Consider the following 26,344-nt stretch of genomic DNA (forward strand, 5'->3'; position numbering starts at 1 on the left):
CCGGCTCCAAACCGCTCTGAACTGGCAAGATGGCACCGGACAAAATCGAACTCGAGGTTTCATAATGAACATTCACAAACCAACAGGTGACGTCAATGTTGGTTGCCGCTTGTTTACAATCCATGGTCCATCACGTAATAGACATCAGTTTATTAACTTCACAAATAATCTCTAAATATGCTGGTTTTCTGTCTGTAAACTGATTCATAAACATGAATTCGAATACAACTTAACGTAATATAGTGCAATAAATTATGAATATGGCTCAAACATTCATATAGAACCATTCAGTAGAGTGACATAGTGGTTGTATATTTAAACGCTGTGGGCTTTTTACCCCCCTTCCAGAGATTGGGTTCAGTCTGACAGACACTGGATGAAGACTAGTTATCATTTGGGCCGTTAGTCTCACATGAAGCCAAAATGCCAAAACTCATGAGGGCTGTAATTGTTGTTGGTCGGGAAGCTGGGAAGCGTTGAGTCTCATTTTCATGCTCATGTGTTGCCTTTAGCTCTCCGTTCCAAACCGTTTATTCATCGGACACAAACTCAAGCAGGCGACTTACTTCTATTATGAACCACTCAACCTTATGTCGACATTAACATCTAACCCAGGCTTTTCTCGTGTTTTTCATTCCTTGGCTCTTATTTCGTTGGAGTTCCTAATCAAGGAGCATCTTTCTTACACTCCAACAAACAGAATCTTTGTGTCTTCGTGGTCCAACGACCCAAATCTCGACAGTGATGTGCACCAGTGTTAGTTTGGGCCCCGTCATGCTCTGCTCTGATATTTCTCTCCTCTCTCTCTCTCCTGACTCACCAAATGGATTAGCCAGCTCCCCGGGGGCCCATGATGTCATGGAAAAATGAAATACTTACTGCTGCAGGATCGCTAAGACCGGCTTGACTCTGTGCGGTTTCTCTCTGACAACTGTCCTTTGCCCTGCTAATAACTTAATAACGATGATGCCGTCATGTCAGGGAGCTAATTGCAACAAGGTTTATGGTGTGTGTCCACGGTGAATGGGCAGGAGTAAATGATGTTGAAAGAGATGAGTGTAACAGTTCATTATCTAATCATGACCATAAAACACTTCTGCGTATCCGCTGAGATTAATGGACAACTCTGCTTTGACTTGAAAAAGAAATAACCACATCACACCGGATTTGTATTTTTTGCAAAGAACAATAACAATATTTTATTAACTCAAAATAATATCAGATGCAGCAAACAAAGATATATTTATTTTCAAATCCGAGGTGGCAATATTCAAATAACTACATTCAGCCAAAAGAGGAAGAAAAGAGGGGGAAAAAAGAGGATTGAGCTTCAGAGGGAGGAGAAGGTTGAGTGTGTGTGTGTGTTTGACTGATGCGTTGTATGTATGGATGGAGATGGGACGGTACATTCATTTTGGGTCATCTGTTTCCTCAGCCTGTTAGTTCATGGTGTCTTTGTCTCTGCTGGGTGAGTTGTATGGCTTTGCTCTCTGAACTCTCACACCTTCTGTACTCTCAGTCTCCTTTCATTCTGTCTGTGTGTGTGTGTGTGTGTGTGTGTGTGTGTGTGTGTGTGTGTGTGTGTGTGTGTGTGTGTGTGTGTGTGTGTGTGTGTGTGTGTGTGTGTGTGTGTGTGTGAACCCAACCCCCCCTCCCGAGGATTGTGGGACCTTTTAATTAAGACAGTGGAGATCTAATGTGGGTTAAACGCAGACCATCTCTGTCTGGGAAGTTTACACTCTCTATATTCAGGTCCCGCAGCAGTTTTCTCGCCCTCAGTCTTTCAGTCTCTCAGTCTCTCAGTCTCTCGGTCTCCCAGTCGTGCATTTGCTGTTTTTTTCCAAATATCCGCTGCTGGGGGCCCCCAGGTGTGGAGGGGGGGAGTGGTCCCCGGGACCCTCCAGTTCTGTTCTAAAATGGTAAGTAGGGTATAGATTGACAGGGACGCCACTGACGACTGAATATTCATACGCCCTCCTGCCTTGATACGGTCCGACAGATGTTTTGATGACTTTTTATAGCACTGGGTTCTCCCGCCACTATCACACACACACACGCACACGCACACGCACACACACACACACACACACACACACACACACACACACACACACACACACACACACACACACACACACACACACACACACACACAATCTGGGGCACTTCTCTCTGATAAGTATCCAATGTCAGCGCTTGCCCAAAGCAACAAACTAAAATACACTGACCAGATACACACACACACACACACACACACACACACACACACACTCACATAAAATGGACCATGTCTGTGTGACTCAAGGACAGCGGGGTGTTCTTCTGTTATTGGACCACAAACTGTTAATTACTTCCCAACAGAGGCGCGTACGAAAAACAAACACACAAACAAAAACATAAAAATGTGAGGAGTTTTCTGGGACAACTAACCTCAAAAGATGTCACTTAGAAAAAAGCTTGTGGCTGTGAGGGGGGGGGGGGGCAGAAGAGGGAAGTGGGAGGGAGTGCAGATGGAGTGAAGGGGAAAAAGGGTAACAAAAAAAACCCCAGACAGACAGGAGAGCTATACACATCTCCTGATCACCAGGAGGTTTTATAATCGCAGGCTAATTGCCTGTCAGCAAAGGTAGCTCTCAGATGTCCTCTTAGTTATGTAATGACCCCCCTGCTAGGAGAGATGGAGGGAGAGAGAAAGAGGTGGTGGCAGAGGGAAGGAAAAGGACGGAGACAAAGACGGGGTGGGAGGAGATTAGAGGACGGTGAGGAGGCAGGAAATGACGGGACAGCGATGGAAGGATGGAGAGGGGACACATTCATCAGGCTGTCTGTGTGTGTGTCAGCGGGGAAATCTTCTACTTCTACTCTTATGAGGACAAAATGTTCTCATAAAGATAGAGAGATGAGGACGTCCACGATAGTGACACCTCTATGAGGGGAGTAAAGGAGGAGATTCAGGAGGAGGTCGAGGCAAAGGGTCATGAACGAGTGGCGTCACGGTCCTCACAAGTATAATAACAGTACAAACACACTCATGTGGATGTGAGAGAGAGAAGACAGCTGGCTGAATGAAAAACACATCACACCAAGGTGCCCGCCTTCTCTCACACACACACACACACACACACACACACACACACACACACACACACACACACACACACACACACACACACACACACACACACACACTGCCCGGGGACGCTCGGATAGATAGACAGAACAAAAACATGCACAGTGGTGGACAAAGTGAGGTGATAAATAGAAGAAGAGGAGGGGGGGGGGGGGGGGGGTCAGGGAACAATGGAGCGCTCGCATCACCGCGCCCGGACAAAAGCACAACCTCGCCTCGCCAGCATCGCCCGGCTTTTTAATGTCAACCAAAAGGACAATGACGCAAATCGGCCCGCTGCAACCTCTGGGAGGAAACTCGCAGGAGGTGCAACAGGAAACGCTGCACCTCCACTCAAACTGACGGAGGTAGCAGTTCACTATGCTCTCCCTCGTTTGAAAAGCGGAGGAGAGGAAGGAAACCAAACTACGGCCCGAGTGAAATCATGGAGGATGTGATGATGATGATGATGACGATGATGATGACAATGATGATGATGATACAACTTGGGAGGTCAAAGGTGACGAATGAAAGGCACAGCTTCGATGGATCCCCCTGAGTTGTCGCTGTCTTTTCCGACTCTCCTCACTGGGACTCCTTGTTCCATTCATGCAGTTTTTTTTTTTAGTTCAGACGTTTTAATAATATCATTTCTTATTTTTTGCTTAAAAATTCCTCAACATTTTACACACTGTGAGCTGCTTTATTTATTTTTATTATTTTTTTTAATCTCCAGCACCAGTAAAAGTTTGACCTCCAACACAAGCTCAGCTACATCCGACTCTGTTTTAAAGGGAATCGCTGCGTTGGAGGGGTTCTGGAATGGATATACGGCGCAAGCTTGAGGCGCTTGCTGACATCTTGCATTAAAGCTGCACACACACACACACAGTCACAAAACGCAGCTCGGCAAAACACAGAGACTCACACATTGAGGCTTTTCAAAACAGTCGAACAACGTGAAAGAGGGGAGGTGGGGACTAAATCTGTGCTTTAATTATTTGTAGAAAATAACTCCGCACACCAGGTTCTTACACACACACACAAGCACAGAGGTGGAGGATGAGAGATGAGTGGTGTTGTGCCTGCGAGATGCGTTGATGCTCTGGTCCGATGGGATTTCCTGAGTTGTATGAATGACAGTCCCTCTGGGAGAAGCTCAACAGGGCTCCTCATGTCTCCATGGAGATGGGAGACTCTGTAGGTGTCACATAAACATGCCCTTTTTTGCAAGCATCATAGAAAAGAAGGGAAAGTATAGAAGAAAAGGCAAAGCTGTTCAAGAGTCAGTATGAGAGGAAAGAAAATAAAATAAATAAAAACAAAAACAGGATCTCTTCGTGAGGATCAGGACAAATGGCAATAACAAATCACAGTATCCTCTTTTGAAATAAAAAATTAAATAAAAACTTTTTTGTTCACATTTGTATTGTTATTTTTTTTCCCAGTAGACTATATCACACAGTGATAACAAAGAAAAGGAGAAAATCTACAGCCACGTTAGCTTCGTGCAAAAAACCACATACACTGGCACGCCGCATAGGCAAAGAGATCAAAGCAAGACAACGCATACAAAAATATAGAAAATCTCCGATGCAACTTATCTCTTCACAGAAAAAACACATGTTTTTCTGTCTTTTCAACCTGCGTCGCTTCCTGCCAAACACCGAAGGGTCGCTTCAGGAACATTCTGTTTGTTTGTGGTTGTCGCTGCTGCTGCTGCTTGTGAGTGTTTTTTTTTTTTAAAGACAACCAAAGTTCGTATGTGTTCCACGCAGGAATCCACAGAACCCCCCGAAAATATCCAGTAGCTATAGTCCATCATTATGGCAGATGTCCATCATAATGATGCTCGGAATAATATGAACAACAACATGTTTGAGTGATAGAAAACTAGTACGATAAAAGCATATAATTTCTGTCATATCCTTTGTGACAAGTCTTTTTTAAACTTTGTTATTTTTAAAATACATACTATGTCCTGTCACTCTGAAGACATTCCAGCATTTGCTCATAATTGGTAGTGACAGGGTTAAATAGTTTGGCATACTCAGCAAGCCATGCCCAAAAAGGATGCTATTTAGTCTCTTGCAAAGGAGGGAGGGAGGAGGCGGGGACAGGGGTGGGGGGGGAAGTGTGTGTGTGTGTGGGGGGGGGGGGGGGGGGGTAAGGGCAGGTCCCAGGATGCAGTGTCAACCTGCCCTCCCGGGGGGAGACGCTGGGGAGATGGGCAGGGGGTTATACAGAACAGCTGAGATTACAAATCGTGCTCAAGACCGGGTCAGCCCATTCATTTCAGCACTTGCAAAAACACATGCAAAGATAAGTCAGAGTTTTGGACTCTCAGTCATTCTTGTCTGCCTGGTGGCGGCGTCTGTTTGCTTCGCAGGTAACGACAGAGCCGAAAACCGTGAGCGTCATACCCACAAGTCAGCCGCTGGACCGCCGGAGCGGGTCCAGCTTCTCACTGTTTTCACACGGATACAAAAGATTGTTTGGACGCCTTCAAAGAAAATGACACGTGGAATGAGGACAAAGCAAGTAAGAGGTGGAGAGGAGGAGATGAAATGCTGCAAGTAAGGCAAAGACGGATGATTCCTACATCAGTCCGAGGGGGGAAAAGAAAACAAAAAAACATGCTGAGAGGGTTAAACTGTTCAGACGTCATGAAGGAGCGGGGAGTCCTCGCACAGATAAAGAGAGTTCTCCGAAGAGTGTGGAGGGAACACTGACAGGAGAGGAGTCATTGGTTGTTTGGCTCTACTGCCCTGTCTTCCTCCTCCTCCTCCTCCTCCTGTTCATCCTCCTCATCCAGGGAGACGACCCCGGAGGAGGCCACGTCGGACACCCTCCTGCGCGGGTCATAGTCGGGCGGGTACTCCACCCCGTTGCCCTCCGCCTCCACCGGGCACACGGTGCCCTCGTAGTCCTTACAGGGCGTGTCGTCGTCCGAGCCGGGCGACAGGTACGTCTCGGAGTAAGACATGGAGTAGCAAGGCGAGTCCTGACCCCCGCAGGGCCTGATGCCCCGCCCCGCCCCGCCCAGGCTGTGGAAGCCGCAGTCCCCCCCGCCGAGCCCGCTCTGCCCCACCCTCTGAAGGCGGGCCAGCAGCAGCTCCTCCCCTCCGTGCAGCGCCGACAGGATCTTGGCGGCGAGCTCGGCGACGTTGCTGTGGGAGTGGGTGCCGCGGTGGCCGCCCAGGTCTCGCAGCAGCGGGTGCTGCTCGTCCAAGCTGCAGAGGCTAGAGCACAGGGTGTCCGGGGAGCCCGCCGTCGGGGAGGGCTCTCCGCTGCCCCCTCCCTCTCCACCTCCGCCCCCGCTCTCGCAGCAGAGCCCTCGCAGGCCCAGGTGTTGGCAAAGCTGGCTGTGGATCAGGTCCTTCAAGTACGGAGGATAAGATGGCACATCTAGACGGAATGACACAGACTGTGAGTATGAAGTCCTGAAGGAAGAAGAGCGATGATAGGAAAGGAAATATGCGAAGAAACTATCATATATTTTGCAGCTAATATTCATTATTTACATCTCTTTCAAAGGTACCTGGTGGAAACTTACACCAGTCGTGCCGCTGTATAGCAGTGTTGACACTTTCCATGCAAACACGGATGTAAACAATAACATACAGTATATATTAAGCAAGCATTGTACACAGTGCAGATTTTACATTTACAAAAACCTGCTTTACCAATAATAAAACAGATGTTTCATCATTCAAAGTGTTTGTTAAGCCTCAAATATGCCCAAACTGCATTTTACTAAACATAACTCATGTAAAGTTAACTCCACAGAGTTCCTTTGACAGACATAATTTTTGCTCTGGCTTCAAAGTGGGAAGCCAAACTCATTTATATCACAGCACATTAGGTTGGATTTTGTTTCAGTTTCTCACAAATATTGAAAGAAAAATGAGTGTGTTCAAATATTGAAGTACTAAGTATAAATTTAAAGACAGGCACACACAGCAGTGACTAACAAAGCCCACACATAATGTGGTCTTTAGAAGAACTATGTGAATGAAAAGTATTAAAAAGTCCACTGCACTATAAGGGTGTGAAAAATACCTGAAAAGGAAAATGAACGATGAGAAATAAGGATTTAAAATATTAAACATAAAGAAGGAGGTGTGTTGTCCATCACCAGAAAAACGACTGAAGCATTGACGGTCAGCATCTATGGGACAGTGAAGAAGTAGGTTTTACAATATCACTGACTCAGATTACATTTGATGGAGAGTCGATTAACGTCACACACACAGGTTGGTGTGTGTGAAACTCCATTTACTATGTGGCCTTTGCCAGAAGGGAAGAAACCAGCGATGAATGTATGAAGATGGAGATGACAACGAATCTGAATGTTATTAGCTGCAGCGCAGGTTTTACTGGCTGTTCTGTGTAATCAAGATGAAAGCTGCGGTACGTCTACACGAGCGCACCCAGCCGGGGTCAAACACACACTGTGTATTTATAACCCGCTCACACACCATCCTCCCGCAGACACTGTCTCTGCAGCAAAGGAAATGATATTAAACTTGCAGGAGGGATATCATATTGCAGCGAGGAACAAAAAAAAAAAAAAAAAAATGTCAGGAGAGGATGAAAACTAGGGCACTGGGACAATGAAAGATACAGAGAGAGGGAGAGGAGGGAGAGATGGATGAGGAAGGTGTGTAATGGGGTATTAGGAAGGAAGGGGACAATATGAAGCAAGTAAATGTGATTGTGTGTGTGTGTGTGTGTGTGTGTGTGTGTGTGTGTGTGTGTGTGCGGTTTTACCTGTGCTCTGTGTGGGGGGCTCGTTGGCAGGCAGGAAGTCTTCGTCATATGAGTCATCGTTGGACTCGTCTCCGTCCACAGAGGACCAGGCCCTCAGCTTAGCCTCCGCGATGGCGAACTGCTCTGCCACACCTGCAGACACACACACACACACACACACACACACACACATATGAGCGGCACATGTACACAAGCAGCTGGGCGGTTGGCATGGTAACAAGAAGGCATCGGGAGACGTTGTGGCTCCGCGTCATGCCGCTGTTTTTTGATTGGCGGGTGAACAAAGTCTGTTTTCTTTGACATCACAGAAAATAAATGGCCCGCTCAGCATTTGAGAATCAGTATTTACCGTTTGAATGTGCATGATTGTAAATTATGGTCTTTAGATTAAAGTCTGTGGGTTCAAATCTACTCTACTTCTGTTTGAGTGAACATGTGAGACCATCGAATACACTCTGAAACAGACTGAAAGTAACTCATTTCTTGGAGTTGATCTTTTAATCCTTTAGTGAACGACTTCCAAGATTGAAATTCAACTTTGTTTAAATGTGAACTCTTTCTCTGTGTTAACAGTCAACACTGGTACTATGTATTATGAGACACTTATGGAGATTTCAACACAATAAATAGGTTTTAAATGGAAATGACTACAAAATTACAACATATTTGTCATAAATTGATATTTAATAAACATGTGCAGTGTGTGTAACAATGAATTTTGCATGAATACTTCACCTGTGTGTAGCAAGTTACCAGCTGACCAATGACTGAGTGCGACTGTGACATGTATATATATCACGTTCCTACCTTGATTGTTTTAAATTATATCCCCCTTTTATGTCTTCATTGAAATGTTCCAAAAATGGCATGTTTTACCAAAAGTAAATATCATTTCTGCCCATCACTTAGATTTAATTTGTTCCCTTTATTCTCAAAAGTTACAAAGAAATAACTATTGCATGCTGGGAAATACAGCAACAAAGCTGTACAGTAAACACCAGAAGAAGTGTTGAATCATCTTCCTCAACGCCACCAGCGAATGAACACTGAAATATTACTCTGAACACAAGCTGTAGTTTTACCAAAATATAGTCACCAAATCTCGTCACTGTTTTATTTAACAGAATATTTCACTCCAGAAATTTCAATGTACCTCTCAAAATGCCAAATCAGAAGTCATCTGAAGGCACTTTAGGTCAGACACTGAGTATTTAACCTGCCTCACAACTATACAGCTGGTTTAAAATGTTGACGTGATACGAGAATTGGGAGTCGGCCATATAATACCATTCACAATTTTTAATATGACAAATAAAATTCATATCATGATAATGGTAAAACCCCGATTTTTTTTTTACATCATGACGTTCCACTGTGACGAACTGTAATGGCATGATGCTCTGTTACAGATGCTCATGCTGACATATAAAACTTATTTCCTTGCTATTTTATGTTATGAACTAATCACGAAATAGTTTTCAGTATTTTGTTATTTATTTATATCGTCATACTCTGAAATATCGAGATATTATCTTAGGGCCACGTCGCCCACCTCTCATGACAGAGTAGTGTGTTTTTTCACTCACTATCTTCAGCTGAATACGAACATCAGCTCCAAGGAGCACATTAACCTGAGAACAGCCAAAGTTTCCATTTCAGTCGTTAAAGAATTAGTTTTAATTAGTTACTACTCATCTAATCTGACGGTGCTGAAGGCTGTCTTTTGACTGGTGGCCGTGTCAGTCGACTCGTTGCTTATAAAAAAAGATTGAGGAAGGATAAAAGGTTCGATAAGAGATTCATGAATGTCATGTAACATCTATTACAGCCTCAAAAGTCAACATCTTTCTGATACAGAGTCACGATATTCTTTACAAAAACAGGATTAACTGCAAAAATGAAATAAAACTAAAAATGTTGCAGTCATAATCTTAGAAAAAGTGGGTTGATTATATGTGTGTCTGTATTCTTGTAGTGGTTGTTTGTCCAGTAATTTTAACCCCCAATCTAATCCTCATATTTCTAAAGTTACAAACAATTAAACCTGTGACATCCATGCACATGTAAATCACACGAATGCAAAGCCGCAGAGGACATCAGTGTTTGTCTGAGGTGACTCAGCAAGAGCCTGAATCAGTAAACCACAAGGTCTGAGTGACCAATCACCTCCAATCATCATCAGTAGCCGGCCAATCACACACCAAGGCTCCCCCCCTCTCTTTTCCTCTTTATCTCCCCCTGCTCGCCCTCGTCCTCTTCCCCTCGATCCATCTGCTTTATATTCGTCCCCGTTCTCCTTCATGTCCTGCCTTTCTTCCAGTCGTCTCTCTTGATAAAACGCTCTATCGACTCACCTGACTCTCCTCATTCCTGCCGTTCCCTGTTCTCTCCCCCTGCAATCTTTCAGCCTTCTCGCTTTGATTTCTCCTTCTCTGTGTGTCTCTCTGACTCTCTCTGGTCAATGCTCAGTATTCGTGCTTTGTCTCCCACCGAGCGAGATCGATGCTCTCATTCATCTTCCACTGTAGCTGAGCCCTGAACTCTCCTCACAAAACACCAGCACATCCTCCGGCAAACCAAATCACACCGGGCTGCTCTTTAGTTTCTTTGAAAGCCTTTTTTCAATTCCTTCAACAGAGGAAAGGAAGAGGGATTCCACCTGCATACATAGTTTTTATGTCGCCAACCTACACAGCACACAAAACGGTCTGAAATGGAGATAAAGAGACAGTATACACACACAGATACACACACACACACACACACACACACAAACACACACACACACACACACACACACACACACACACACACACACACACACACACACACACACATCCTTTTTCTTTTGAAGTTGTGACGCGAAAATCATACCCAGCAACAAGTAGGAAGCGGCCTACTTTAATACAGACCACTACTATTCATTTTTTTTATACCAATATTATGGTATTAAATTACGGTAATATCAAACGAAAAACCCAAATTTTGTGTGTGCATATTGTCACATATCAATAAAGAGTGGTTGCTCGGTAACAACCAATTATGTTAAAAAATGTGCTCATGATGAAGGTCTGAAACCTTCGCTACGCTCCGACTGTGACTTCACTACTTTATCTGTCTGTAAACATGCTGATAGTTTGGATGAACTGTAACAGGCCGTCGTCTCTGTGAACGAGCCCTGAACATTTTAAATCTGTCGTTGGCAGTCTCATTCGGTCGTCACACATTTTCAGTTGATAAGAAGGCAACAGTAACATGCAGATGAATATCTGCAACGCTCGCTGAAAACCTTCATCAACCGTTCTGTGAACTCTTTGGAGTGGTGGAAACAAGCTGGAGACACAACACAGACATGTCATCACTGATCACTGGTTATAAAACAGTTACTCTGTTCACATCCAGCAGACACGACCAGTTTTAGCATTCAGCATATCGACGGCTTGACTTCAGTGCCAGTTCCTGACCGAAAGAAAATGATATCACACATTACGATACAAGTCTTCAGTTTGGAGGAGGAAAGTGTAATCCAGTTTACAATTTAGAGATGTTCTTCACAATTTAGAGGAGTCTCCAGTTCCAGGTTACTGCAGCACAACAGAAGGATGTGCGGCCGAAGAATGAGTAAAAGAAGAGTGAAAATAAGGCGTTGTAGTGTGTAAGAGTGAACCAGGTGGTGACTGAGGGGTTTCATCGATGTAGCCGGGCCCCCCGAGCAGAGCCTCTGTACGGGAAACGCTGCGGCTCACTGATGGCGATGAGGTTTGCTTCTGTGTAAACGTAGCAAAAGTTATGTATTTTATGAAGACGTCTCAGAGACGGATTTAATGTTGGTAGCGAAGTTTGGTTCGGAGGTGGTTTTCAATCGGAAAAAGCAATTTGGTCGGTGCAATAAAAGTATCAGTTTAAAACTATTTTATCTGGCTCTTTGGCTGCTAAATGTTTCCGTATGTTCAGCAGCCAGACGCTACACTTGTCTGGTGCTGGGTGCTGGGTAGGTGTTGGACAGTGGCCTTCAGCTTTGTCACTGAAAATCTGGCTGTCGCAGCTGAAAACGAGTCGATTATGATGACTGATCAATGGAAGAGTGAACCAAAACGCTAAAACTGTGTGCGATTAAACCAAAACACAGATGTTTAAAAAGCTTCAGAGAGGATCTGCAAAGTCAGGACATAATTCCCTGTGATCACATTATATATGTGATCATTTGATTAAATAAATGTTAAATAAAGTCACTCTAAGAAAAACAGATGCGGCTCGGCATGATGTCTTCGTCAACGTTTCACAGTGTCTCACTGGTGCAGCGCTGCATTGGTGGATTCTGACGTTAAACACACAATAACATAAACCTGGTCAGGTCACACACTTCTGCTACACTACAAACACACACACACAGAAAGCTAGGTCTCTCTTTGTCGATCAAGGCTGTTTCATACAGTATGGAGAGACACTGCGGGATTAACTTCAAAGAGTGTGCGTGTGCGCGTGCGTGTGTGCGTGTGTGTGTGTGTGTGTGTGTGTGTGTGTGTGTGTGTGTGTGTGAACAGGACAACCCCACTTGCACTCTCAATTCTCAGGATGCCTCCTACACACACACACACACACACACACACACACACACACACACACACACACAAACACACACAGAACTATTCAATATATATAATATAAAACGGTGTGTTCTAGTGTAACTATCTTGAATCCACACCTTCGCACACCAAATGCTCGCTTCACACCTTCGCACGTGCTCGCTTTATGTATTAACACGCTCGCTGACATTCACACAGCTTCCAGTCACCCACAGTGACTCCATCGACAGGCTACAAGGAGAAACTCGACAAAAATAAACGGAGTCAGCACAACTGGCAGCTCCCTGATGAGGTGGACGTACACTGATGACGCGAGCTGTAGAGACAAGGAGGAGCGTAATGTACAGTAACGTCGCTCCAACCAACTCCATCAACTTCACTACATTAACGTATTACACTGAAGAAGATCTGAAAGTCTCTACACACTGTTTTTGTGTCATTAACAAAGAAGCAGTTCAGAATGAATCACTGTATGACAAGCTGCAAGCGTTGCTGTTTATAACCCCGTATAAAAACGTTTGATGAATATAATACATGCTTTTACTTTTGATCAATGAGTTTCTTTAAAAATCATTACAGAAGCACACAATGCCAAAAAAAACAAAAAAAAAATTAAAAAAAAACAGAGTTTGAGTGGAGAGGAGACGTGCTGTAAATAGTTGCACATTAAAGAGGAAAGAAAAAAAGAAAGCAGAGGAGAGGAGGCACGGAGGAAAATCGCTCAGTCACGGCGGCACTCGCCAGGAGCAAAACCTTACTGTGCAAATTAACCTTGAGAGTCTGCATTGCAGGGAGCGAGCGAGAGAGTGGAGGGAGAGACGGCAGGAGGAACGGGCTGGAAAAGACAGGAAGAGAGGAAATACAGAGGACAGAGAGGGACATTCAGAGAGGGGACAGCGTGGATAGGTTAATGGGGCTGGAGTGGATGAAAGAAAAGTCACAGATGAGGTGAGTCAGTAAAAGATGGAGGAGACAGATGAGCTCTCTGAGAGGAACGAACCATCTATAACGTGGACAAGAAGAGTTAGAGCTGATAAATACTAACATGTGGTCTGTGTCCGGGTGTCTTATCAGAGTCATGACATCTGACCCTCACTGCATTTACACGTGGTGTTAATAAGTTTCTCTCACCGTCTCACTTTTGTCTGCACTGTGATTAAATCTCAATATTCAAAGTCGACCTGGTTGAATCTGAATAAACAAGTCAGCCAATGAGACTGTATGGGCACAGTGTCCTCTTGGTATCTGGTCTGAGAAAATAACCCTGATGATGTCATCGTGAGGCTGAAATCCTGAATTGCAAACAGTTAAATTAATTTAAAAAAAAACATCTATGCATTTACCAGGCATTTAAAATGCTATCAAACTGCATTATGGGAAGTGTCCAGTGTTTTAATCCATCTTTCCAACTTCATCGGTAACTCCCTGGTTAACTATGTGCCTTCAGAAACACTGAGATCATCTGCTGCTGGTTTATTGGAGGTTATTGGAAAATTGGGGATTCAGCTTTTGTCAATTCTGCTCCAAAACCGTGGAACAAACTACCTGTTAGATATCAGGGAAGCTAGCTCACGTAATACTTTCAAAACATCTCTTCACTTTAGCATTTAACGAGCTGCTCCTGAAGCTCTCTTGCACTTCCTGCACTTTAAAATGCATATTGCCTTATTCTATATTTTAACTCGATTCTATTTTAATAATGTTTTGTCTTGTGTTTTATTCTACACATTTGATCTGTTCTTGTGCTTTTTATTTATTTTCTATATTTTTAAATGTTCCTTTATATCTGTTTTTAAGTGAAACACTGCATGTGATATTCTTGCTGTAAAGCTCTTTGAGCAGCATTTCTTGTATAAAAGGTTCTATACAAATAAAGATTATTATTACTACTGCTACTCTCCCCGTGTTCACCTGAATCTGTTTGAAACTATTTCCAAAGCTGGTATTTAACACTAAACTGTTGTTGTATTTGCAACATTAACGTTACTCAATGAACACACAAAACTCTCATGACATACATATTGTACTCATGTGCTCCATTTTACCACAGGTTTAACTTTTTGTTATGATGACTTCTTCTTCTTCTATCATCATAACTTATCATAACGTTTGGCCCGGGTGTGTGGCGTGAAGTTCAGCATGAAGGGTTCTCCTGTAATATTTATATAATAAACACAATATCTCACCAGCAGCAAAGCGTGCCTCCTGTTCTCCCTCGGTGAGGTCGGAGTAAGAGTTGAAGTCTGACTCAAGGGCTGCTGGAGAGTCTATGGGCTTGCACCAGCCTTTCCACTCTATTAGGTGGGCTACTCTGCCCTGCGCCATGGCTGTAGGCTTGGTCACATGGTCCTTCACTACCTGGGAAATACCTGCAGGGAAAATATCAGGGGTTATGCTACAACACGATGCATTTTTCAACGTGCGCATTTAAGTTCCTTGAAGTTGTGAAACGCTGCACTCACCATGCAGGGAGGATCGCGCTAACGCAGCAATCTCTTGAATGGTGAGAGCTCTTCTGGATTTTGGTAACATTTCAATGGTGTCATCAACATTCACCTGCAACGACAAGGAAAGAAGTGTGACTCAAACGTTGTACAGTAGCACAGCATGAATGTGAGCCGGTTCTGAACACATCTTGCTGTGACTCACAGGAAAACCCAGTGCTGCCTTTTGATGGAAAAGAGACTCCTGTATTCAAAGTGCTTCAGCGACTTCAAGGCCTTGAAAACTCAAGGATTTTCTCTTGACACACCAATCAGTGTTTTAATGAGTCACAAGCGCTACGCCAGCAACACACACGTGCATGTATGTGCATGCAGACATGCACTTTTATCAACTGCTGCTGAGGAGGAATTTCTGCAGCTGCTCGTAAGCAGGTTATGTTTAAATTATGTAACGTAGCGTTCAATTGCATGTTAAATGTTTGCATAATATGGTTTCAGATACTGGATGCAGGCTGTAGCCGCACGTTACCTATAGCGGTTTGTTAAATTAGCCTGCTGGCTAATTAGTGCACTAACGGTTTACTCATGTAACTTGAGATGACTCTTTTCCAGCTATAGCTCACTTTTTTTTTTGCTGTATGGCTGCACACAAACCAGCAGGAAAGAGGAGTGTGTGTCTATTTTTGACTTATAGATTGCTTAACATTTACACACCATCCACACACAGCCGTTACCTGAGTGGGCCTCTCGGGTGGCAGCAGATGAGACTGTCCGGAGATTTTTGATCCACTGCTAATTCAGTCAGTTTCATATATATATATATATATATAGGTCATTTCCTTGCAGTGAATTAAGAGAAGCAGACAGAAGACAAAAGATTGACCCCCTCCTCTCCTGTCCTCCATCAAATCTGTCTGCTCTGTAAAGTCAACCCACAGAGGGAGTATCAGGTGTTGACAAGTTCCTTTGTTTATAACTCTTTTTATAGTCCTACCTGTACTCACGTGGGAAACGGGCACGTCAACAGCAAAGGCCACATGCCGAGCTGACGCTGCCGTGTTGTTACTCAATATGGGTCAACACACTTGGCTGACTGAGCAATTTGATAACGGTTATGGGCAGACGTGTGTGTCTCAACAGGTACAGACTGTCCACTGTGTCTGACGCTCGAGTTTCAGTGGCTTTCATCTGGAGGAACAGCTCTGAATGACTCGACTCACCATAATAACTGAAGCATTAGTTAACATAATGAGCATTTGGATAGTTGAGTTCCTTTCTCCCTGTTTCCTCTCTGTTCATTAATGAGACACCACTCGACGCGGGCCACACTTGATGGGAAGCGAATAAGACTCGCCGATGAAGTCAGATCATCCCAGAAGCATCGCCCTGACCTTGTCCTGTCAATTCCGCTTAACAGCAACAAGATACCAGCCTGAATAACAAACAAACAACAACAAAAATGATCTGTTCGAAGGGGCCGTGCAGAAGCGGAGGGGGATCCCGGGCCTGTGATCGTATCATCTGCTGCCGCGATGCGTGATAATCCTCTTGTGCCGCGGAGCAGCTCACAGATCAGAGGGAGGATAATCTGGAGGAGACGTAACACGTACCCTCGAGGAGCGTAAGAACGATATATTGCGTTGGTCTTTAATTAAAAATCAGATGTCTGCCAGTTAATGTCGTCCACCTACGGCTGAAAAGGTTTTATTTGTTTTCGAATCGTTGCCCTGGTACATCATTTCAGAGTGGAGTGGGAGGATTTCATATACGTTCAGGGAGCTCCAAAACGCCTGTCTCGCCTTACCTAAAGCCTCTTAACATGATTTCATTGTCCTTTTTTTTCCAGGGCAGTGGCCCGTGATGACATGACAGAGACATTTCTACCCCAACGAGAATATTTCTGAGGTTTGGAGGCACAGACCGGTCGAATTTCAGCAATACATTGAGCATTTAAAAAGTGACTGCCACTGACTGCCGACTCTGCTCCTCCATTGATCCCCTCCCCCCTCCCCCACTGATCCTCCCCTCCCTCCCCCATTAATCCCCCCCTCCCCCACTGCCTTACTGAACAGCAGAGTGAACAAATGAGGAAGACATGAGGCGTGCTCAGAGCAGACAGACACAGTGCTTCAGTTAGACTGCTGTGCTTTGCCTTTTCTTCCACCACATGCACTTTTAAATACACCAATCATCATCAGACCCGCAGGGTAAAAAAAAAAAAAAACACACACATGCACTCATCATGTCTGGAAGCTGTAAATCTTCATTGTCCAGTGAACGTAGGCAGTAGAGATGCTGTCATTATGCTGCCTTAGGTTCACCTTTGGCTTCTAAATCGTTGCTTCTACAACGCATGACAGAAACACAACAGATTCTTCGACATCGGGCGAGTGATATGAAACTGCCCTGACGAGTGTCTTCCTATCTGCATCAGCTGGAAGCCTGCACAGACACAACGGCACACTCCAAGGTTTTATGTATTTATTGGTGTTGTGGATGTATTTCAAAGAAAGCATCGCTGTTGGGATTTGTTTGTAAATTTGGATTTTAGATTCCAAAGTGGCTTATCTATTTCAAACCTTTGATTTGGCTGAGCAAAAGAAAACCCTTTTTGTAACACAACAAAACAGGTTAACTAAGAAGCTTGGCAGAGAAACATTTATATTTATTACTCTATTTCAGGAGATAATTAAGGTACATCACAGCAGAAATCTAATTTGGCCCATCGAGTCAAATGCCCTTTTCTTGTTTACCTAAAGTCCCCTACAAAACACAGGTGCTCCTTTTTGAGCAGCTCATTCGTCTGACACACAGAATCATGATACAAAATTATAAGAGACGGCAAAACACGGAGGGTTTCAGTGGAACTGGTGTGATATCCGCTTCCCCTTGTGGAAAAAAAACCTGCACCTCCTGCACCTCCTTCTCCTCCTTCATCATGCCACATTCCTGCCTTTCTGTCTGTTTCCCTCCTTTTTCACCCTCTCATGGTCTCTTAACTTTTCCACAATAGGAACATTTCTATGGCAACCAGTTGCCGTGGAACAATTCGTCCCGGTATGACCGCGTGCCTGATACACTGATGATGTCACACACTCCAACCCAGTGCCACAGCAGCCGGATGAAGAACTCTCAAACGTGTCTCCCTGCTTTCTTTTTTGGTAAAAGCTGCTGCTAACAGGAGCTTCAGAGACGAAGCTTTACATATTCATAGCCAAGCATTAAATAGATTAATGTCAACATAAAGCAGAAATTTCAATTGTTGCTTCAGTACACCTTCAACAAGAGAACACAGACCTGAAATATAGCTGCTGTGAGCTTTTCGTGGGTCCCTGAGATGTAAAGCATTGTAAAAGAGATGTGGTGAGCTCAGCAGTCCAGCCAACCTTTCTCTCCCAGTGCTCCGTGTTCAATAACAAACCTGCCCATGAAGAGCGAGAGGCTGCATTTCATAATGGATCACTTAGGCGCTGCTAATCACCGCCTGGCTGGCTTACTGCGACACATCACATTCACACCCAGATGGTGTGCACTGATAAAAGAGGCAAGGTGGATTCATCATGCTCATTAACATCACCACCATCATCATCATCAACTCTGAGCCAATTATAAGCATAACTTCGACCATTACGTAGTTCTTTGTATCGTAGTAGAACCTTTCTGTGGGGCTGTAAAGAGTTCAGAAAGGTTCCCTTCAAGCATCAGGATAAAATGGATCTATTTCCTACACTCACAAAACTGGGGGCTTTTGAGGGTTATGACATTTTTGTAGCAAGCATTGTCCAATTTAAAAAGTCCTCCTTTTTTTTTCTTTTTCTTTAATGTGTGTCTGCTACAGCAAGATATCTCTGAGATCTCTGGTGTTTCCAAGGAGCAGCCGTCCTGTGAGTTAACTGGTAAGAAATTCTCATAAAAACATGTAAAGGCTCACATGTTGTCCTACAGGCCTGTGAATTAAAATAAACCTTCAGGAAGGATACTGCAAAGCTGAGTCGATCCAGTCAGGCTGACGTGGACTGACAGTGCAGTCAGTGTGGTTCTCTTGTCCGAAGGAGAGCGGTATTACACAACTCTGAGATCCCAAAATTAAAAATGAATTGCTAATTACTGGGAATGGCTTGTAAATAACGAGAAACCAAGTGGCTAACATTAAGGAAAACTTAAATAAAGAAAGAAGCCAGGCTTTAAACACACATTACAGACTTGGATGGCTTGATTAATATGGTAATTATTAAACTAGGAAGGGTTGAGAAAATAATTTTCTGGTTCATGTGGCGAATTACAGAGACTGCCATCTATGATTAGGCATATCTGGTAGGTGACCGAGTATAGGTTATAATACACCCGGTTAGCTGGAGCCTTCTCAAATCATGTGAGGTCATATACTTTACAGTTAGCCTATTGGATGTGAAGCTTCTAATACAGTAGATACCTAAAACAATAGTACAGTTAACATGTTGTCTATTACAATGGAAATTAAAATACTTTTTAGCCTAATAATGATAGTAATAATGGTAATAATGGCACTGCATTAGTTTCCCATGAGGTCAGGTATCATGTAATCTTTCTTTGCACCTTTAAACCGCAACATCCTGACAATCTACAACTGTATTGATGGATTGTTTTCTTGTATTTTTCTTTACTTTTGCCCTTACTGCATAATAAAGGCCATGGGGTATAAAGGACACATGTATTTTTCCATTAAAAGCATTACATTTGTTCTTCGTTGCTGAAGTTAAGGGCCCTTGGAGCTGTTTCCCTTCCGACCAAGAAAGTAAACGAAGAAATCCCTGATGTCAATAAATCGCTTTAACAGCAGACATTTGAACTTGTCACACTAGTGAAAGCACAAGTGTATTAATGATGGCTGCATTCCAATTAGTGGAAATCCAATTGTGGTGCAAGCTAGTTCACAGTCATTTCTTACTGTGGCCACTTAATAGAACTAAGCCATCATTAAGGCCCCCTGTGCTGAACAAGATAAAATGTCTGTTGTGAAAAAGATCAATTAACACTTTTATTATCGGAAACTGCTACGTGCTAAACTAAAAACTTTTGAATCGAATTAAGCGCAAAAAAAGTGTGTTTTCTTGAGTGGCGCCTACATGCTCCTAGAATTTAAAGTGAGGTTTGCTTAGTTTACAAAACAACTGTAGCTTAAGTTTTAATGGCAGAGGTCGGCTATAACCTGTAGCTCAGTCTCTCCAATGCACGAGATGTCAGTGGAGCTTCAAGGCGGTTTTACAAAACCAGACTAAGCTGGAAGTATTTTCTTTTCTTTTCTTTTTCAAAAAAAAAAAAGAGAGAATAAAGGGCACCTCGCTGAAGTCCAGTGCGCCCAAAGGTGCTGTCAGTATCAGTCTGCGTGCCAAGCAGGTCCGCGTGTTTCCCAAAAGCGCGAGGTCGGACAGGGAGCTTGCAGCGCTCCAGTCCACGCGCAACGAACCGTCGACCGCCACTGTCAGGAGGAAGAAAGCCACGTGAAGATTACAGCAAATGAACAGTCGTAAAACTCATAGCAGCTCCGCACCGCATAGCTGAGTAAATAAAGAAATAAATGGTGAATGTAACATTATGACAACAACGCTTCCACTTCAATGTGTCAATAAAATGTTATTGTACATAATGTTTTCAAATAGCCCGGAGCAAGAATGACCAACTATGAGTTTTAGGGACTAAGCTAACCTTACGTGCTGCAATCACCATGCCAACCCATGCCTCCACGAGGACCCCGGGGCAGCCACTGAGGGACGATGATCATATAAGGCAATGTAATAATACCGTATCTCACTGCAGTTTCCCCCAAAGAAAACCAACAAATAAAACATTATATAATAGCGTACAAAAACAGTTTATGCCCGAAATAAACTGATGTGTACCGGCCAATTCCTAAATATCTTGTAAAAAGATGCAGTACATGGGCTGCACATACAAACAAGAGGGGGGGCTTTTGGAGGCAACTGTGAAGCAAAGAGTCAAAAAGCATCTGATCAGAAAAAGAAATCAACGGGATGTTGTTTAAGATTTAATTATAAATACGTAGAACTTAAAAAGCGTGTTTAGGCTTGTACCACGCACTTTCAGGAAGTGCTTCTTTACGGAGCACCCCTTTATGTAATGTGTGGCACAAGTCTAAGTGTTGGGCTCCTTTATTGAAGCGTATTCTGTAGAGTACTACATGTAGTGAGATAGCATGGGCGGCGGGTGTGGAGGTTTACTTCCATGCACTTTAAAGCCATGCCATGTCATGCAGGTATACGACTCTGGCACTTTGATATTTTATGAAGTTGGACCTGCTTTGTCGGTGGGAAAGAAGCAGTGTAACACATTTAATAAAAGCACAGAATAAGGGATGTGCCTGTGATGGCATTACGCAATTCTGTTTTACCTCCCTGTTGTTTAACACACACACTGCTCTGACAGGAACAGGCCACGTCATCAACACAACCAAACAAGAGGAACGCGCTGCAAGACCGGCACGTAAACGTATGCTCACAATAAGTTACAGGGTAAGTTGAACATTTCCGTCAGCCGGCCTCGTCATGTTCTGACAAGTTCGGGGACACGACGGATCAAACGTACTTGTATGAACCTGCTCCTGCGGACGGAGCCCCGAGAGCAGCGGGCAGCATTACATTTCAGCACCTGGACAGCTCCCGTCCACCACACACTGACTGCCTGTCCGCTCCTCCGCGGACACGCGCACGCACGCGCTCCCTCCCGTGCTCGCCACTCTTCAAATCAGATTTGCAAAACGAGATTAAGAGGTGGGCCTCTAAATGTCAGTACCTGGCTCCTCTTTCCAGCCCTCCACTGCGGGGAGACGTTTCTGGTTACTGTCGGTGAAAAGAACAACTCGCTCGATTAGTCGCAAGCACACCCATCTCAAATATTGAGGCCAATATCAAGACCAATCACCCCCCACCCCCCCTCAACCCCCTCCCTCGGGTCAAAGACTTGCCGTTTGGCGCCCTGAGCTCAAGTTGCCCACCAGCAGAATTCAATATGTGCCGTTTAATTGGGTGTGATGAGATCAGATACCCGGGGTGTATTGTCTCTGTGAATCGAGGCCACCTCCGTCAATGAAAGTATTGTTCAGACGAGTGAAAGATGCGCACGTGCTGTGCAGAGCCTCTTCGATTGATTTCCAGAACGTGACAGTCATTTGAGCCCGGAACGTGCAGGCAGTGAAACCCCGCTGTTTGCCTCGACCCGGGGGGGGGGGGGGGATATTACGGGGACACGTCAGTAGATAATTATCAGCAAATGTCCGCATTTTGGCACGAATCTCCGCAGCCTGAGCAGAGGCGAGAAGCGGTCGACCGAGTGCAGACAGATCAAGGATGCAGTTTGAGTGACATGGCTGCAGATCAAAATGAAACCAACACATGTAACGGGATTGATAGGAGTCTGAATGAAATACGTGAGGCCGTAATGAGCTTGATCATACCAACCGGTCACCCGTTTCACTTGGAGACTGAAACTTGTGGCGGCTTTCCTGAGGGCCTCCATCTGTGCCCAATTTGCTCGACGACGTGTTTTTTTTTTTTAAATCTTAATTAATCTCCTTCCCTTTGACTCTGATCTATCTAAAACGCAGCCGCGGAAGCAGCGTCTCCTCTCCCCCTCAAAGCAAATTAGAACTGCAGTCTCGGTTGTTTTTTTTATTTGTCTGTGCTTGTAGGTCTCGCTGGCACTTCCATCCACTCTCCTGCTCTCTCTGTAGTCCCCGTTGTCGTGGAAACTGCAGACGGAGAGACCTCGGCATCTCTCTCGTGTCTTTCGGGCTCTCTGAGAGCTATGGGCGAATCAACACAATTATGTCAAGACCAGGAGCGTTAGTGATCTATACCGGCTAGATATGAGAGCCGAGCAGGTGGCTGCTGTTGACCTGCAGGCTGAAAGACACTCGTGTTAAATGCGCGGAGACGCTGTGTGCCGCGCAAAGTCGCTTTAAGTGGGGTTTATGGGACTAGGGCATGTCTTTACGCACTCCGCGACAAGGAGATTGGGACGAGGCGCCATAATCACCAAGTGACTGGAGCGACAGATTACACCACCAATTAGAGGTGGGTGGTGTACGAGCATGGCGGATAAATCACAGTTTAAAAAGGTTGCGTTTAACATTTACACCGTCAGGGGAATAAAACCACGTCTGTTTGTGTGAGATGGGTGGATGTGGGTCGGGTTTGATTTATGGAGGCTATACGGAGGAGCCCCAGTCAGATTAAATAACAGAGGGGGGGGGGGGGGCGATCTGGGGGAGACACGCGTCGGAGGTCGGGGTGGCACAAAGGACTGGGCCCTCGGCGACATTTAGTCGCCGGCCGAGCGGATGGGAGACACGTACAGCAAAGGTGTAAACAACCGTGAGGGCAAATAGACGCGGTGGCAACAGGGAGCCTGTTTCTTGGCAACAAGCAAATGATCCATTGCTGCATGTGCGTGTGCCCAGAAGGACTGATCCCTGAGTCTTTCTAAATAAAGATCTGCGACTGCGAACCAACCTGTGTTTTGTAATCGGAGATTTGTTTTCATTAAATTAAACAATCAGGTATGTACCTTGAGATTTCCGTGCGGTCGCGTGAGCAAAAAGGTGTCCTACCTTGCAACTAAACTGGGTCAGCGCGGTCAGAACCATCGTGTCTGGATGAGACTTCACGTCACAGATCTTACAGCCGTTTAATAGCGCATCCCTCAATGGTGTCAAGAGCACCTCTGTCTTCGCTGCCTCTGACTGGCGTGCTCGCCAAAAAAAAAGCTTCTTGCAACTCTCGTAGCATCGCGATGTTTAGGCTGCAGATACCAGCCCCTCAACTCTTACCGACCACCCCGCTAAAACGCACCCCCTCTTTCTCTCTGCACACATACACACCGTTCACCCTCTAATAGACTGAAAGTGTTTAAATTCCATCCATTTAAAGCGGTATATAAGGCGCCTTATTCATATGCATATGACTCAGCAGCGCTATCATATGTCTCGCGTCTCGGGCACAGCATGCTGTGCACTACAAGCACCTAGAATCTACTCCTCTGCACCCGCGAAAGGCTGCAGCAAAACAAATGCGTAAAAGGAGAGAAAAAAAAAAATCAGGCTTCCTCCAGCGTGCTTTTAAAACAATCAAACATTTCTTACCAACAGGCGCTTTGGAGCTGATACAGCCCATTTTCGCAGCTGCATGTAGAGCCTTTTAGGAGCGCAATCTATCAATTTTCTCTGCCTAATTTCCTTGTGTAAGAGACGCCGAGCGTACCTCACTGATCGAAAGCCTCTGTCACTCTCCTCATCTACGGAGGCTCCGCTGGGTTCCGGTACGAGGCGGCAGTGCGCTGCTGTGCTCAGACCGCCGGAGTGACGCCGAGGGCGTGGGGGAGTCCGGACATCACTTCTGCTCCGTGTTTTCTGTTTCTTCTGTGTTTCTCACTTGCTTCAATCCCATACATACAAAGTCTCTTTTTTTTTTTTTTTTTTTTTTTTTTTTTTTTTTTTTGCAGCTTTGTTGTTTTTATTTGTTTGTAGCAGGTTTGATGAGTTCTATACGTTACGGGTCGCAGGGTCGTATCCTGCTGTTCAGCACCACGGTGGATGGACAGCGCTCCTCTGTTCCGACGGCGGGAGTATGGGTTTCTGTCCCAGCCTTGGTAGTTGCAGAGAGTTGGGGTTTCCCCTCTGTGTCACAGCCAGTCAAGCCCACACCACTCTATCAGCGCGGATCTCCGGTCCCTGTGCGCCCTGCGTGCGCTTTTGCCGTACGTTCCGGTCAGAGTGACCCATTGGAGTCAGACACATTCGTACAAAAATCCCACGCTTAACTGCTTATATACAGCCACGAGCGAGTTTCCGCCTCCTTGGACTGTTTTGTCCTGCTAGGTAGGAGCGGAACGAGATGTGATTGGCTGGTGTCACCTTACATACCGGGCAACATGAGGGGGAGGGAGGAATTAGCGGTGCGCGCATAGGAGGAGCAAGTTGTCCACTAAGGATAGCATTTCTCCTCATATATGTACCAGCTGATGTGACAAATGAGGACCATGCTGCATATTTCAACAGGTCTAAAAGGGAGCAAAGCAGAGTTGATGACAGCCTGGCAAGGCGTATGATGTAAACAAATATATATATATATATATATATATATATATATATATATATATATATATATATATATATATATATATATATATATATATATAAAGGAGTGAAACAAACCCACTGGTGCATGAGGTGAGATATTAATTCATTTTTTTCCTGTCGAGAACAATCTAACAGTCCCGAGGAGAAAAGGTCGTGTTGGACCTATAAATGCCCAGAGGCTTTATAGGTTACATGCTATTGCGCAGTGAAGCAATAAAGGAACCATCCAATTATGGCAGCAAAAGCACGTGTGAGCAAAGTGACATTTCTCACACGCAGCCAGACACGTTTCAAAAAAACATGCTTCGCTCATGCATGTTAAATCACAGTGATGCATTACAGCACACAATGCACGAGATGAGGGCGCGTGACTGAAAGAAGAAAGGCCTATTGTAAGGCCTATTTGTATGCCTAGTTGCAGGTTGCCACTGAAGCATCTTCATTCTCGTCTCTCTTAACGCCCACCAGGACTCTAAACTTAGGCCCGCGGAGCTGCTGACCCACGAGGCCGCCTCTCCACTGCGCCTATTATCTCTTATGGAGAACAGATCCGTCCGGGGTCCTCTGAGTGGTCTTTTCAATTCATCCCCCACAATAGGACAGTGTAACAGCCTCTGAATGGGTGCTCAGTGGGTGCTCGGTTACACTGAAAGACACTAAGAACGGAATTACCCACCTGTACCTGCAAAAAAATAATGATGTCTTATTTAATCTGAACCTATTTTAAAGAAGAAAAATATGAACCACATGTGCAGGGTGCTGAAAACCAGTAGGTATCTGGACCAGTTTTCCTTCTGTGCGCCTCTGGAAAACAAATATTAGAGTGCTGTAATTAATTTCATGTCTTGCAAGTTACAATACTCCGCCCACAAGTTGCCCCCCCCCCCCCCCCCCAAAAAAAAAAATGTAATTACGCATGTTGCAATTTAGTGGTCATTAGTGTCTCCTGTTCATTGCATGCATACGTTTAGAGGAAAATAGACCGACGCGTTTGCCGTTGTTAGACCAGTTCAAGTTGTACAGTTGTACAACTGGTCGCGAAAAGAGAATTTGGATCGACGCACCAGCGGCCATTGTTTGTGCGTAACGGCGCGCGAAGCAGTTTGAGGGGCGGAGGTGGAGGGAGAAACTAAATCCACGTATGCCAGGTGTTTTCCCACTGTGAGTTCCATCATAAACATATTGTGGCTCACCATCGTAAACTACATTTGGAGAGTGAATGAGAGAGATAATAATGACTGTATGTGCAGCATGTGTTACTTTGCTCATCACAGTCAACACGTGGGAGGACTGTCATTAG

General features: G+C 44.7%; 1 protein-coding gene across 5 annotated transcripts; it reads right to left on the bottom strand.

Annotated features, from left to right (window-relative positions):
• Positions 1-1,166: 1,166 nt before the first annotated feature.
• Positions 1,167-24,756, bottom strand: LOC138197006 (protein FAM131A-like). 5 transcript variants are annotated; one of them, XM_069147451.1, is made up of 6 exons: positions 24,167-24,756; positions 20,231-20,370; positions 14,931-15,024; positions 14,655-14,837; positions 7,883-8,014; positions 1,167-6,517 (listed from the first exon to the last, which is right to left on the bottom strand). In XM_069147451.1, exons 3-6 carry the CDS (start codon positions 14,998-15,000, stop codon positions 5,853-5,855), a joined length of 1,050 nt encoding a protein of 349 aa, XP_069003552.1. In that variant the 5' UTR covers positions 15,001-15,024; positions 20,231-20,370; positions 24,167-24,756; the 3' UTR covers positions 1,167-5,852. The 5 variants fall into 5 exon arrangements, with proteins under 5 accessions (XP_069003552.1, XP_069003547.1, XP_069003550.1 ...); XM_069147446.1 differs by lacking the exon at positions 24,167-24,756 and adding an exon at positions 24,049-24,160; XM_069147449.1 differs by lacking the exon at positions 20,231-20,370 and having other exon boundaries at positions 24,167-24,754.
• Between the last annotated feature and the right edge of the window lie 1,588 nt (positions 24,757-26,344).

Source organism: Embiotoca jacksoni, unplaced genomic scaffold, assembly GCF_022577435.1.
Source record: "Embiotoca jacksoni isolate LCO1_2020_lvr unplaced genomic scaffold, fEmbJac1.0.p SCAF_14, whole genome shotgun sequence".
NCBI classification, from domain to species: domain Eukaryota; kingdom Metazoa; phylum Chordata; class Actinopteri; family Embiotocidae; genus Embiotoca; species Embiotoca jacksoni.

Coding starts and splice junctions, on each gene's coding strand:
- LOC138197006 (XM_069147446.1), bottom strand. CDS start 24,079: ATGGGCTGTATCAGCTCCAAAGCGCCTGTTG. Junction 20,371..24,048: donor CAGCTCCAAAGCGCCTGTTG/GTAAGAAATGTT, acceptor TCCTCCTGACAG/TGGCGGTCGACGGTTCGTTG. Junction 8,015..14,654: donor GGAGGCACGCTTTGCTGCTG/GTGAGATATTGT, acceptor GTGTGTCTGCAG/GTGTGGCAGAGCAGTTCGCC.